We start from the raw sequence: 15,000 nt of genomic DNA, 5'->3' as shown, positions 1-15,000 counted from the left end.
ACACACACACACACACAGACACACACACAGACACACACACACACACACACACACACACATTTGAGGAAGGTGAGGTTCTTAAAGCTGAAGGCCAGAACGGAGCGAGCGACTGTTTCTGCTTGAAAATGTCACCAATCCATCAATCTGATAGGTAAAGGCCAGTCCACTCATTATACTGTGTGTGTGTCTGTGTGTGTTTCTGATGCTGCTCTTTTAGAAGGAAAGGCTGCTGACCCAGCGGAGGCAGCACACACACACACACACACACACACACACACACACACACACACAGACTTATGTGGTGTATTTTAATGAGCCTCTGACTGGTCATCTATAATTCATCTTCAATAGGTCTGGTCTGATCACTTGGTTACTGTGTGTGTGTGTGTGTGTGTGTGTGTGTGTGTGTGTGTGTGTGTGTCAGACATGATATTATATAGAAACAGGGTTGATTACATCGGTGTGTCACACCTAAAGACTGTAAACAAAGATGGCCGTCGCCTCTGTGACATCACCCAAAGGTTTCTGAAGCTCAGAGTGAGCTGCTGCACCGTCACTATCTTGGCAGTGTCTGACTCCGCCTCTCCCTCCCAGCTAATCCAATTATAGTCAAAGTGGAGGGGCTTGTGTGGAGCTGAGACTCTGTTTGTGTCAAACACACACTCACCCATCTGTCACTCAAAGAGGCCACGCCCTCAATCCTCCATAAGTGTAGTCCTTAAATGAGCACGGTTTGTCTTTTTGTTGTATTGATGATGATGATGATGATGATGATGATGATGAAATGTTTCTGTGTCTCTCCAGGTGCACCACTCTTCACTACGACTCTGATCTTCCTCCAACCTCCATCATCATCACCTTCCACAACGAGGCCAGATCCACCCTGCTGCGCACCATCAGGAGGTAACACACACACACACACACACACACACACACACACACTCACACACACACACACACACACACACACGTCCATTTTGTTTTCAGGTTGTCAGTTCACCTCGTTCTCATGGACACGATATCTCATAAACGCTTCAAACAAACGACCACGAGGAGGTTCTGGTGTGATTGGTTTTTTTTAAAGTATATTTTTTGGGCTTTTTATGCCTTTATTTGACAGTATAGTGGAGAGAGACAGGAAATGGGGAGGTAGAGAGAGGGGGAATGACATGCAGCGAAGGGCCGTCCGATGCGGGATTCGAACTGGGGCCGACTGTAGCCTCTACACATGGGGCGCCTGCTTAGACCACTACGCCACACGACGCCCCGTGATTGTGTTTTTTATCTGATCTTTCCCACCTGGGTTTGAGTTTTCATCATTTCATAACACCTGCAGGAGAGACTCTGATGTCACAGTCCAGGCCGAATGTGGACCTGCTCAGACCTGGTCCTGATCAGACCTGGTCCTCTTCAGACCTGGTCCTGATCAGACCTGGTCCTGATCAGACCTGGTCCTCTTCAGACCTGGTCCTGATCAGACCTGGTCCTGATCAGACCTGGTCCTGCTCAGACCTGGTCCTCTTCAGACCTGGTCCTCCTCAGACCTGGTCCTGATCAGACCTGGTCCTGCTCAGACCTGGTCCTGATCAGACCTGGTCCTCCTCAGACCTGGTCCTGCTCAGACCTGGTCCTGATCAGACCTGGTCCTCCTCAGACCTGGTCCTCCTCAGACCTGGTCCTGATCAGACCTGGTCCTCCTCAGACCTGGTCCTGATCAGACCTGGTCCTGCTCAGACCTGGTCCTCTTCAGACCTGGTCCTCCTCAGACCTGGTCCTGATCAGACCTGGTCCTGCTCAGACCTGGTCCTGATCAGACCTGGTCCTCCTCAGACCTGGTCCTGCTCAGACCTGGTCCTGATCAGACCTGGTCCTCCTCAGACCTGGTCCTCCTCAGACCTGGTCCTGATCAGACCTGGTCCTCTTCAGACCTCAGTGTAGATGTCGGCTGCTGAGCAAAGAAACTTTCAGCTGCCAGATTGTGCAGCAGAACAAAACCTCCACACACATTTAAACTCTCCTGACCCTCAATCTCTGAACCATCGCTCTGCCGTACAGTTTGATGATATCAGCAGGTCGCCACACACACACAATAAAAAACACACACACACACACACACACACACACACACACACACACACACACACCTCCAGGTTTTGGCCCGAGTTCAGCTCATTATACCAGTCAGTCAGCAGGGACCGCCGCGTCTCCTGACTATCACAGAGGACATTGTGTGTCTCTGTGTGTGTGTGTGTGTGTCTGTGTGTGTGTGTGTGTGAGTTTGTGCGTGTGTGTGTGTGTGTGTGTGTGTGGTGTGTGTGTGTGTGTGTGTGTGTGTGTGAGTGCGTGAATGTGTGTGTGTGTGTCCTCCCCTTCAGCCCTTCTCAAAGCTCTGCAGTTTTCAACCAATTAAAAGACAATCTGTCTCCCTGGGCCCCTCTGCTCCCTTTGGCTCTGGCTCTCTCTGTATATCTGTGTGTGTGTGTGTGTGTGTGTGTGTGTGTGTGTGTGTGTGTGTGTGTGTGTGTGTGTGTGTGTGCTGACTTGGAGCTGGAAGTAGTTTAGCTGCCTTTTATTTTTAGTTTGTGAATGTGGAGCAGTGGTCGTCTCCAGGAAGCTGCAGATATTCAGATTCAGATTTGAGATGAAAACATTTCAAAGACGTTCACGGCAGCGACGATCCAAACACACACGAGTGTGTTGGAGCGTCTGTCTGTCTGACTGTTAAAGATCTCTTACATGTGTCATTATACTGTTCTTCTGTTTACAATGCGTTGGCAACAAACAGCACAGGGCGGCTAGCGTGTGCAGTGACGGCCATCTTGGCTGATGATCAGAGGAAGACAGGATTTGCTGCCAACGATGTGCTGAACGAAAAATCCAAAATGGATCCTCATTGTTTCAGATGGTTGAACCACAGGAGGAAGAGAAAACGACACGCGTCTTTAATGTTACCTGCCTCCCAATAGTGATCGCAGGTATCACAAGCTAATGCTAGCTAACAAACTGTCTCCATGGAGACAGAGATTCTGCGTAACACCCTCTGATAAGGAGAAATGAAACCTTAAGTAGAAAACTGAAGGTGTGTTGTGGACCGGCCCCTGATGGTCTGGACCACAGACTCTACAGGTTCCCTGATGGAGTCGGACAAATATGGATTAAAGATCAATAACACAAAGATCAATAATGGATCTTAGGTGACCTTTCAGCAGTTTAACAGACGTGTAGTTCATCATAAAGATCCATGAGGGAAGATGATGCTGAGCAGAGCTGAGTCACGGCTCTGTGATCTACAGCTGCTGTCTGGAACCAAGAGAAGCACCAATAAAGAAGAAGAGTGGAACAGGTCACTTCCTGTTTCATGTCTTCACCGTGGAGTGAAGGGGTTAACAACAGACCAGCTGACGCTCCCCTGGTGTGTGTTCGTCCTGAGGGGGAGACGGGGACACGTGAGTCATGAGACCGAAACGGCAACTTCTTTTCTTTTATGTTCAGAAGCTGCACACGCCACGTTTTTTTGGAGTGGTGGGCGGTTGCTATGGAAACAAAGTTTTCAAACAAAGTTGTTTCACACAATGTCTCCTCCCTCTGTGTGTGTGTGTGTGTGTGTGTGTGTGAAGCAGCGAGCCCACTGGTTATCAGATGGTTCCACAGGGAGGTCAGAGGTCAGATGTCAGAGGTCATTAGTTCATGGACCATCCAGTGATTTTTAGCCCATTAGCTACAGATTGTACCAGATGTATAAAACAGCTGACCCACACAAACCTGTCATGGAAGGACACAATCGCTTTAAGTTTGGGGCTATTTGCACGTTTTGCTATTGCTACATAGCTAACGTTAGCATCAACAGCTGTTTACTGACCAGTCTCTGCGGGAGCTTCAGCCGTGGTCGCATTGCTCCTCTGAGCTGAGCTGCTGTCTCAGACTGGACGCTACAGTGACTGTGCGTGGAGCTAGCTGGTTAGCATGCTAACTTCAGTAGAAGAGAAGAAGTGGTAGAGAAAGAAGCTAAACAAGAGTCAACATTGGTGTCAGTTTCCACCTCTGGAGACAGATGTTGGTGAGTGAAGGAAAGAGGGTTGATGCTGAACTCTCAGTGTTTGTTCTAGACTGGTAAGTAAACAGCTGCTAATGCTAACGCTAGCTAGTAGCAAGAGCAAAACTTATAAATAGTTCCTTAAATCAATTTCTTAAATGAGTCTTTGATGATGTTGCGGCCGTCGTGTGATGGATTAGAACTGACTCTGGTCTTGACTCCTGCATTTGAGGTTCATGATGAATAGAAACATTTATATTGTAGCTCTAGAACGTGGTTCCTGCCGCTCACATGCACAGTCTCACTGTCCTCAGAGATGCTGCCGCTGTGCCCTTGAGCAAGGCGTTTAACCTGCACAGGAGTAGCAGCAGCAGCAGCAGACGACGACGTTAGCTGCTGCCAAGTGTGAGTGAGTGTGTGAAAGTGTGATAATGTGAAGTACTGAGCTGAGAGAAAAGCCTCCATCATCACTTCTTCATGGGTGAATTCCTCTGAAAAATGTCGATCTGCTTATTCTCCGATCTGCACCGGATCAGAGCGGGAAAGTTTACACAAGATACTCACTGTGCTCAAACTTCTTCTGAGCGGCTCACACATATTTAGTGGAAGAAAATTCAATCTCATTTCAAGCGTCAGTTTTCAAGCAGAAAAAAACAGATAATATCGTGATAAGTTTTCTTTTTACTATCTGCAATCACGCTTTGCTCCGGAGACTCTGAAAACACTGAGAGCGCGTTGAGCGCCGACGATTACACTATAAAAGAGTCGGATTCTGGAGCTGTGGGCTCTGGGGCTCGGCCCAACTCTAATACGTCTGATTTCTGAGACAATGACGGGCGCTCTGAAAGCTTTTCATCTCCTGATCAAAGAGCTGCTCTCTGACGGAGAACCAGGCCTGTCGATATTTAATCAAGCTCTGATCTGAAAATTGATCCCATCTCCTCTGTCTCCGCTGGGCGAGAGACAAGCAGAGAGAGAGAGGGAGAGAGGAGCTTTTGAGGACATATTTGTTTTTTTAATAGTTTGACACTGTTTGGGCTCCGTGTGTGTGGAGCCATTATTAAAGAGGAGCCACAGGAGCATCATGGGAAAAGGCAGAGGGAGAGAGACATCTCATTCCTCCCAAAATGGACGACAAATAAAACGAGTGACTCTGTAAGACGGATTCACAGACTGTAAACAAAGATGGCCGTCGCCCCTGTGCCGTCACCCACAGGTTTCCGAAGCTCAGAGTGAGCTGCCCCACTGTCGCCATCTTGGCAGTGGACCGACTCCGCCCCCAACTCCAAGCTAATCCAAATATGGTCAAAGAGGAGGGGCCTGTGTGGAGCTGAGACTTTGGTTCATACGCTCACCCACCTGTCACTCAAAGAGGCCACGCCCTCAATCCTCCATCACTTTAGCCCTTAATAAAATGTAAACAGGTGAGTTTAGACTCTAGTGGTCATTAGAGGAACTGCAGCTTCATGTTCAGCTCTGGAGGTTGATGCTTGAGCACATGGACAAATATTATAAACACATTCTACACTTCCACCTTAAAACTGAGCCATTAAAGGATTCAAGGATCATTTTTTATTGTCAACAAATCCATGAAAAGAGTCAACAATGCATCGACAGAACTGTCCCTGAACCTGAAGCCTGATATTTCTTATTCCTCAGATAGTTTGTTTGTGCTGCAGATTTCAGTCAGTAACTTTAAAAGATTAAAAAAAGACTTTAGAAGAACTGGAGAGAAAAGTGTTTGATTAGTGTTTGAACAGAGCGTGCTGTCGACAGTGGGATTCTGTGATTGGTTGCTGGTGAAATGGCTCCACAGTGAAAACCACCGGACTCCAGTCACTTCACAGTCTAATTAGCCGCCTCCGTCCGTCAGGGTGAGCTCCAGCCCAGCAGCAGCAGCAGCCAGTGGGAGCGTAGAAACACCTCTTCTAGATCAGCACCAGCTCAGCACTTTCTGAGTCAGTGGTCAGTAAAGAGTCCGGATCACTTCCTCCACAGCTGATCCGTCAGGATTTATTAGGAGCAGGTCATTAGGTAGATTTACAGTCTTTGCTTTCTACTGCAGTTTCCCTGATTTATAAAAGCCCTCAGATACGTCTCTGTTGTCCCGCTGTCTTCTTCTGTCTCTGTCCTCTTCTTTCTTTTTACCCAGGGAAGTCGTCCAGAATTCCTCCTGTAATCAGGTGAAGCGTTCTGCAGGTTCATTACTGAACTGATCCAGCGTCAGCTGAGGTGCAAAGAGTTTTACAGGACGCATCATCAGTTTGTTCCTGCACGCAGCTCCTGTTTGAGATCATCACTGATGATCTGCTCACGCTGTAATTACTTATAGATTATTGGAGATTAGCGGCGACCAGACTGTATTTAACAGGGACTAACTAGCCTGTAGGTCCCAGACACGCTGACCAATGTAGATGTATGGCACCGTAGATCAGCAGTGATGAGACAGTATTTACTGGGAGCAGATATACAGCCTGATGCATCACTGGCGCTCGGACAGAGCGCAGCGTATTGAGCGGCTGAATCAGGATTTCTTTCCAGGAACAGTTTGAGGATCTGCTGGGAGAGGCTTTTCTGTCACGGCCAGATTTAAGACGCAGCTTCAAACAGCTAAATCTGTGTTTTCACTGCGACAGGTTCTTCATCCTGAGCTTCATTTAGAATAAAAACGGTTTGTTTTGTGTTTGTTTTAATGGCTGTCAGAGGTCCTGATAGAGAAACAGGCTGCAGAAAGATGGAGAGGTGGAGAGGGAGAGAGGAGTAATGAATAACTCCAGTGAGGTAGAGGATGGAAGAACCGGCTGTCAGGTAACCAATCAGCCAGAGAGAGAGAGGGAGGGAGGGAGGGCGAGAGAGAGGGAGGGAGGGGGGAGTGAGCTGAGGTGCAAACAGAGAAAGGTGGAGAAGGAAGAAGCTTTAGAGAGGATAAAGGAGAGAAAAGAAACGCCCTGAGCAAAGTGTCTCTGCATGAAGAGAAGGAATTAATTTGACTTCTCACCTGCTGAAACCGAGTCGGTGAAAAACAATCCTGCAGCTGATTTACAGCAGGAAGTGGAGAGCTGCACGTGTCTCAGCTGAGTCCTGAGGACGAGCCCACAATCCTCCGCCTGAGGTCGTCACACACACACACACTGATCCCTGGTTCAATGGCCTCTTTCACCTGAGCTGTGTGTGTGTGTGTGTGTGTGTGTGTGTGTGTGTGTGTGTGTGTGTGTGTGTGTGTGTGTGTGTGTGTGTGTGTGTGGGGGGGGTGTTAATGTGAAGAAAGTCTTCTTGTCTTGAACGTGTTATATGTTTTCTACTCATTTGTAGATGTAAACAGGAAGTAAAAGTAAAGAAAATAAATGCACATGGAGCTAATAGCTAGCGTGAAGCTAAATGCTAACGTCCGGATACTAACAATGCTAACATGCAGGTATAATTCACCATCAGGGTTCATCCTCTGGGGACCATGAACGACACTCTCCACAGGTTGAACTCTCACCTGAGCGTTTCACATTTAGCCTGTTAGCATCGTTAGCGAGCTAACTAACTATCTGTCCGTCCTTACAAACTGCCCGTCCCAGCTCCTCCCCCGTCTCTTTGAACAGCTGGAGGTGACGAACGTTTCTCCAAACAGAGCGGCAGATAGAGTTCAGCCGACCGCCGCCTCGTCACAGCTGATCTTACTTCCTGTGAGCTGCAGATAGCTGCTCCTCTGGGGGGGGGGGGGGGGGGGGGCAGCCTCAGAACTAGTGGCCTGTGAACCAGAGAATGGAAACTCCTGTGTGTGTGTGAGAGAGAGAGAGAGAGAGAGAGAGAGACAAAGAAAGAAAAGATTGTCAGGCTCACTGTAATATAGATATAGAAAACATAGATAGAACTTCTTCTCTCTCTGTTTGTTCACCTTATTTCTGTTTTCTTTGCCCTCCCCCATCTTCAGTTCTCCTTTGCTCGCCCCCACACCTTCCCTCCTCCCTCCCTCCCTCCTTCCCTCCATCTCATCCATCAATCCATTCATCCATCTCCTCTGATCGCTGCTCGACTCCACAGAGAGAGAGAGAGAGAGAGAGAGAGAGAGAGAGACTTACAATCAGGGTTATTTATCTCCCTTACCACCTCTGTCTGTCTCTCTCTCTGTCTCTCTCTCTCTCTCTCTCTCCCTCTGTCTCTCTCTCTGTCTCTCTGTTTCTCTCTCTCTCTCTCTCTCTCTCTCCCTCCCTCTCTCTCTCTCTCTCTCTCTGTCTCTCTCCCTCTGTCTCTCTCTCTGTCTCACTGTTTCTCTCTCTGTCTCTCTCTCTCTCTCTCTCTCTCTCTGTTTCTCTCTCTCTCTCTCGTCTCTCTCTCCCTCTCTCTCTCTCGTCTCTCTCTCTCTCTCTCTGTCTCTCTCTCTCTCTCCGTCTCTCTCTCCCTCCCTCTCTCTCTCTCTCTCTCTCTCCATCCTCCTTTATTATCCCTCCCTGCATCCATCACTCCTCCTGATGGGGTCCGGTGGGCCTCAGAGACTCCACACCTCCTCCTCCTCCTCCTCCGTCCCTCGCTCCCTTCTTCACTTCCACTCCTCCTGAATTCAATCCATCTTTATCTCCACACCTCCGTCTCTGGTTGTGTCTCAATCAACCAGTGTCCTGCCTTCACCTCCTCCTTCATCCTTTCCTTGTAGCTTTTTCCTCTCTGTCTTCTTCCTTTCTTCCTCCATCAATTCATTCCCTTTCTTTTCTCTTTCTTCTCGTCCTCCATCATTGCCTTTTATTCCTCTTTTATTTATTTATCTCCTCTATATCCTTTTATTAATCCTTCCATTCCAACTCTCTCCTATTTTCCCTTCTTCCTTGTCTTCCTTCATTTCCTTTCATTCTTTCTCTGCAGATATGATCCTTTCTTCTTCTGTTTCCTTTCATCCTCCTCTCTCTTTTCTTCCTTCATCTCCTTTGTTCCTTTCTTTCTCCATCTCTTCCTCCTTCTCACCTGCTCCTTTCTCTCTCAATTTCCTGTCTACTTCCTCTCCTCCTCTCCTCTCCTCCTCCTCCTCCTCCTCCTCCTCTCTCCTCCTCTCCTCCTCCTCCTCCTCCTCTCCTCCTCCTCCTCCTCCTCTCCTCCTCTCCTCCTCCTCCTCTCCTCCTCTCCTCCTCCTCCTCTCCTCCCTCCTCCTCCTCTCCTCCTCTCCTCCTCCTCTCCTCCTCCTCCTCCTCTCCTCTCCTCTCCTCCTCCTCCTCTCCTCCCTCCTCCTCCTCCTCCTCTCCTCCTCTCCTCCTCCTCCTCCTCCTCTCCTCCTCCTCTCCTCCTCCTCCTCCTCCTCTCCTCTCTCCTCCTCCTCCTCTCCTCTCCTCCTCTCCTCCTCTCCTCTCCTCCTCTCCTCCTCCTCCTCCCTCCTCCTCCTCCTCCTCCTCCTCTCCTCCTCCTCCTCTTCCTCCTCCTCCTCCTCCTCCTCTCCTCCTCCTCCTCCTCCTCTCCTCCTCCTCTCCTCCTCCTCCTCCTCCTCCTCCTTCCTCTCCTCCTCCTCCTCTCCTCCTCTCCTCCTCTTCCTCCTCCTCCTCTCCTCTTCCTCCTCCTCTCCTCCTCCTTCCTCTCCTCCTCTCCTCCTCCTCCTCCTCCTCCTCTCTCCTCCTCCTCCTCTCCTCCTCCTCCTCCTCCTCCTCTCCTCCTCCTCCTCCTCTCCTCCTCTCCTCCTCCTCCTCCTCCTCTCCTCCTCCTCCTCCTCTCCTCCTCTCCTCCTCCTCCTCCTCCTCCTCCTCCTCTCCTCCTCCTCCTCCTCCTCCTCTCCTCCTCCTCCTCCTCCTCTCCTCCTCCTCCTCCTCTCCTCCTCTCCTCCTCCTCTCCTCTCCTCCTCTCTCCTCCTCCTCCTCCTCCTCCTCTCCTCCTCCTCCTCTCCTCCTCCTCCTCTCCTCCTCTCCTCCTCCTCCTCCTCTCCTCCTCTCCTCCTCCTCCTCCTCTCCTCCTCCTCTCCTCCTTCCTCTCCTCTCCTCTCCTCCTCCTCTCCTCTCCTCTCCTCCTCCTTCTCCTCCTCTCCTCCTCCTCCTCTCCTCTCCTCCTCCTCCTCCTCCTCCTCTTCTTCCTCCTCTCCTCCTCTCCTCCTCCTCTTCCTCTCCTCCTCCTCCTCCTCCTCCTCCTCCTCCTCCTCTCCTCCCCTCTCCTCCTCCTCCTCCTCCTCTTCTCCTCCTCCTCCTCCTCTTCCTCCTCCTCCTCCTCTCCTCCTCCTCTCCTCCTCCTCTTCCTCCTCCTCCTCTCCTCCTCCTCCTCCTCCTCCTCCTCTCCTCCTCCTCCTCCTCCTCTTCCTCTCCTCCTCCTCCTCCTCCTCCTCTCCTCCACCTCTCCTCCTCTCCTCCTCCTCCTCCTCTCCTCCTCCTCCTCTTCCTCCTCCTCCTCCTCTTCCTCCTCCTCTCCTCTCCTCTCTCCTCTTCCTCCTCCTCCTCCTCCTCTCCTCCTCCTCCTCCTCCTCTCCTCCTCCTCTCCTCCTCCTCCTCTCCTCTCCTCTCCTCCTCCTCCTCCTCCTCCTCCTCTCCTCCTCCTCCTCTCTTCCTCCTCCTCCTCCTCTTCCTCCTCCTCTCTCCTCTCCTCCTCCTCCTCCTCCTCCTCCTCCTCCTCCTCTCTCTCCTCCTCCTCTCCTCCTCCTCTCCTCCTCCTCCTCCTCCTCCTCTCCTCCTCCTCCTCCTCCTCCTCCTCCTCTCCTCCTCTCCTCTCCTCCTCCTCCTCCTCTCCTCCTCCTCCTCCTCTCCTCCTCCTCCTCCTCCTCCTCCTCCTCTCCTCCTCTCCTCCTCCTCCTCTCCTCCTCTCCTCCTCCTCCTCTCCTCCTCCTCCTCCTCTCCTCCTCCTCCTCCTCTCCTCCTCCTCTCCTCCTCCTCCTCTTCCTCCTCCTCCTCCTCTCCTCCTCCTCCTCCTCAGATGAACAGAGGTTATTGAGGAGGAGAACAAAAACACGTCCTCTCATTTTCTTGCAGTGAAACTTATGAATTTTTGATGTTTCCATCTTCGTCTTTAATGAAACAGTTTGAGCCTCGTCACATTTTCATAACAGGAATTTGGTCTGACATTTTCAATATGTTGTTTCATATGGCAGCGCCACATAATGGATTCATGAGCACCTTCCAGTGTGTGTGTGTGTGTGTGTGTGTGTGTGTGTGTGTGTGTGTGTGTGTGTGTGTGTGTGTGTGTGTGTGTCCTGGCATTTACTCATCAGCTCTCTGTACGTTTCTTCTTCTTCTTCTTCTGTTTGTGAATATTTGAGACTAATATTTTCTTTTGTCTCTTTCTTTGTCTCCAGCGTTTTAAACCGAACTCCGGTTCATCTCATTCATGAGATCATTCTGGTGGACGACTTCAGCGACGACGGTGAGCTGCACACACACACACACACACACACACACACACACACACACACACACACACACACACACAGAGCAGCTGGGATCACAGTCTCAGGATTACGATGGAGATGAAAGCAGACCTCCATTCCGGGTCAGAGCTGTGGACAGTGTCTCACCTGCAGCTGTGTCCACTTCGTCCCCGGAGACAAAAGTCCAGGTGAAACAGACCGAACATCAGAGAGACGATCTAGATCTAGATCAGTTAGAGATGCTGATCCAAACATAATCTGTATTTATCATCATCAATGCAAAGACCAAAACCAGCTGTGAACTGATTAGAAAGTGAATGAAATGAAAACAAAATGTCAATAATAATATAAAAATAGTAGAATTAGAATTAATAGAATAAATTGATAATGAAATAAAGAAAAGCAAATGAAAATGAAATACACACACACATAAACATAAACATACACATCAGTAGAAATAAAATGACCTGTTTCCACACACTGTAAAAACACAGTGGTGAGTCACATGTTTCTTCATCACCATGAACACACACCGTCCTGCAGCCACAAACACTCACTACAGCACCGGATGTGGACGAATCCGCCGCTGAAAATAGTCCCAACACGCAACATAGTTCCCTCCTGTTTGAGTAACGTGTGTTAAAAACTACAGTGCCCAGATGTTTTAGTCATGTGTAAAAGAAAATTGAATGTATATATTTTAAGCAAACAGTGGAACACATGGAGAGGTACACCTGGTTTACAGGTGAAGTCAAAGCTTCAGTGTGTGGACAGTTAAAAGCCTCGAGCACTTTTACCAGAGGAGCCGTCACAGAAAATGTTGTGATGAGCTGTAGTTTCTGTTTTTCTCTCGGCTGCTGATAGAAAATAAATTCTGCTGCGTCTCTGCTGAACTGACCCCGATACAGTCAAACACATTTTTACTTTTATGGCCAAAGAAAAACATGAAGACAAAACAGAGATCTCAGTGTGAACAGACCACAGGCTGTAAATATAAAGATGGACGTCGCCTCTGTGACGTCACCCACAGGTTTCTGAAGCTCAGAGTGAGCTGCTCGACCGTCGCCATCTTGGCAGTGTCTGACTCCGCCCCCTAACTCCCAGCTAATCCAAATATGGTCAAAGAGGAGGGGCGTGTGTGGAGCTGAGACTTTGGTTCATGCTGGTTTGTGGCAAGTATACGCTCGCCCACCTGTCACTCAAAGAGGCCACGCCCTCAATCCTCCATAACTTTCAGCCTTTGGCCTTTGGTCCTTTGGCCTCTGGCCATTAATTAGAAAAATCCCATTACCCACTTTTTAATTTTAAGATGGCCGCCTTTTCTGGCACAGGAAACATATTTTACCACAGAGTTTTACCCACAGGACAAATTTCAATTATTTTCTAATGTAATCCCGTGTTTTAGACTCTAAATTCTGTGTAAAACACGATGTATTATGAATGATAACTCGCTATTGCTAGGCTAGTTAGCAGGCTTTTTTGTGAGTAATATTTTTGCTGAAATATACTTTCATTTCATTTTTTAATGTGTACTAAATTTCATGATTTGACACCTGGATAATTTATATGACAAAATAGTGGATGAACTTATTGCAAAAAATAACATTTCTTTGCCAGAAATGGCGGCCATCTTGAATTTTTGAGTGGCTAACGTGTTTTATCAAAAGAGTGATACCCAAGGAGGATTAGTGAAGTTTAGCACTTGTATCCACATTTGTGAAATATGAAGTTATCTGCTGAGCTAATGACTCACTGTTGGAGCCAGACTCTAGTGGTCATTACAGGAACTGCAGGTTTTGGTTCTTAATTGTTGGCCTCATGTTGGAGGATGCTCAGGTGCTGCAGGTAAACTCTTCCTCATCAGCTGAAAGGTTTTCAATGAACCAACAGAGAACAGACATTAATCAAGACAAACCGAAACATAAAAGCTTCCTTCACAGCAGGAGAAAACATCCACACATCAACCATAAAGAAAAAATCCTCCAAACTACCTGCTGACGTTCCTCCGCTGTCTGTCCAACACGCTGAGTCACAACCCCGACAGCCAATCAGGACAGCCGGTGCTGGGCGCACCACACAAGTGATGGAGGTTAAACAGTGTCAGGTTTACATGATGGAGGAAGGATGGAGACGGAGAGACGACACACTCAGGTAAACAGAGTGTAAACGAGCAGCAGCAGGATGAACAGTGTGTGTTGACTTGTAAACATGTCGGTGTGCAGCTGAACGTCTGATCCTCTCCTCCCACTCAGCAGCGACTCATTTAATAACACTCCTATCTCGCCTCGGGCTCTAATCCCACTTTGTTGCAGTCTTTTTATTTTGGGATATCGGACCGAGCATGAATTCTGTTTTTACCCACGAACATCCTGCTGCACGTTCAGCAGACTGGACCTGCAGCTCATCATCATGACTCTGAGGCTGTGGAGGAAGATTCCCAGCCTCACGTGTCCTCACGGCTTTTTAACAGCATGTTATTTAACAATAATAATCATATATCAGTTGATATTATTAGAATATTTTTCATGTGAGACACAGTGATCCTGGATATTAAGTCGATGTTTAGTCATTTCCTTTTTCTGTCTTGCTTTATTTGGTTTGGTCTAGTTTGCATTTGTACTGTCACCACTGGAGGTGACTGATTATTAAAGCTCCTCCAGTGTAAAGGTGTGTGTCCATGTGTAGTGTGATTATAGATCAGCTCTAGCTTCTATATTAATACTGTGAAAGTATCAAAGCCTCAGTCCACAGAGAAATGCACACAGCCTGTATTCAGAAACTGAGCCTTAAAACCAGCCGTCAGGACTTCTGGAACTTTGTGATGTCACAACAAAGCAGTCACCAAGCCCCGCCCACCTGGACCCACCATCCAAACCTTGCAGGATTTGGTTTCTCTGAGTGTTTTTACCTGAAATCTGCTTTATTTTTATTGGAACTCAGAAAACAGTCAGCCAATCAGAAGAGAGGCTCAGAGCCTCCTCTCTTCTGATTGGCTCACAGACCTGTTGTTACTAGAGCTGCAGAGAGAAGCCTGAGAGAGGAGATGTAAAACTACACTGAGATGGTTTTTATATCTTCTGATGGATCAACACTTCAAATAAAACACAGACTGTAAATAAAGATGGCCGTCGCCGCTGTGACATCACCCACAGGTTTCTGAAGCTCAGAGTGAGCTGCTCAACCCTCGCCATCTTGGCAGTGTCTGACTCCGCCCAGTAACTCCCAGCTAATCCAAATATGGTCAAAGAGGAGGGGCGTGTGTGGAGCTGAGACTTCGGTTCATGCCGGTTTGTGGCAACCGTTCACCCACCTGTCACTCAAAGAGGCCACGCCCTCAATCTTCCATAACTTTAGTCCTTAATAAAATGTAAACAGGTGAGTTATATAAACAGGTGAGTTATATAAACAGGTGTCATGAAGGAGGAAATTAGCTCTAGAGACCAAAACAGTTTTTGTACCAGGCTGTAAACATGTTTATTTCTGCTGTAAAGTTGGACATTTTAACATGGGAGTCTATGGGGACTGACTCACTGTTGGAGCCAGACTCTAGTGGTCGTTAGAGGAACTGCAGCTTCCTGTTTTAGCCTCGGAGGTTGAATATGGACCTTTAACCTCATTTTACTTGCATTTAATTCTTATTGAGGTCACAAGGGAA

At 48.5% G+C, this 15,000-nt stretch overlaps 1 protein-coding gene across 3 annotated transcripts in view; it reads left to right on the top strand.

Moving 5' to 3' along the window:
* Window positions 1–15,000, top strand: part of galnt14 (UDP-N-acetyl-alpha-D-galactosamine:polypeptide N-acetylgalactosaminyltransferase 14 (GalNAc-T14)) — a 146,155-nt gene that overhangs the window by 87,278 nt on the left and 43,877 nt on the right. For all 3 annotated transcript variants that reach the window (XM_056405006.1, XM_056405005.1, XM_056405004.1), the window contains 2 exons: window positions 805–903; window positions 11,274–11,341. In XM_056405006.1, the coding sequence (XP_056260981.1) occupies window positions 805–903; window positions 11,274–11,341 (167 nt within the window). The remainder of the gene's footprint in view (window positions 1–804; window positions 904–11,273; window positions 11,342–15,000) is intronic.

This window comes from Seriola aureovittata, chromosome 19, assembly GCF_021018895.1.
Source record: "Seriola aureovittata isolate HTS-2021-v1 ecotype China chromosome 19, ASM2101889v1, whole genome shotgun sequence".
Classification (NCBI taxonomy): Eukaryota; Metazoa; Chordata; class Actinopteri; order Carangiformes; family Carangidae; genus Seriola; species Seriola aureovittata.
Note: the sequence above shows the minus strand (reverse complement) of the source record. Positions and strands in the feature narration are given on the sequence as shown.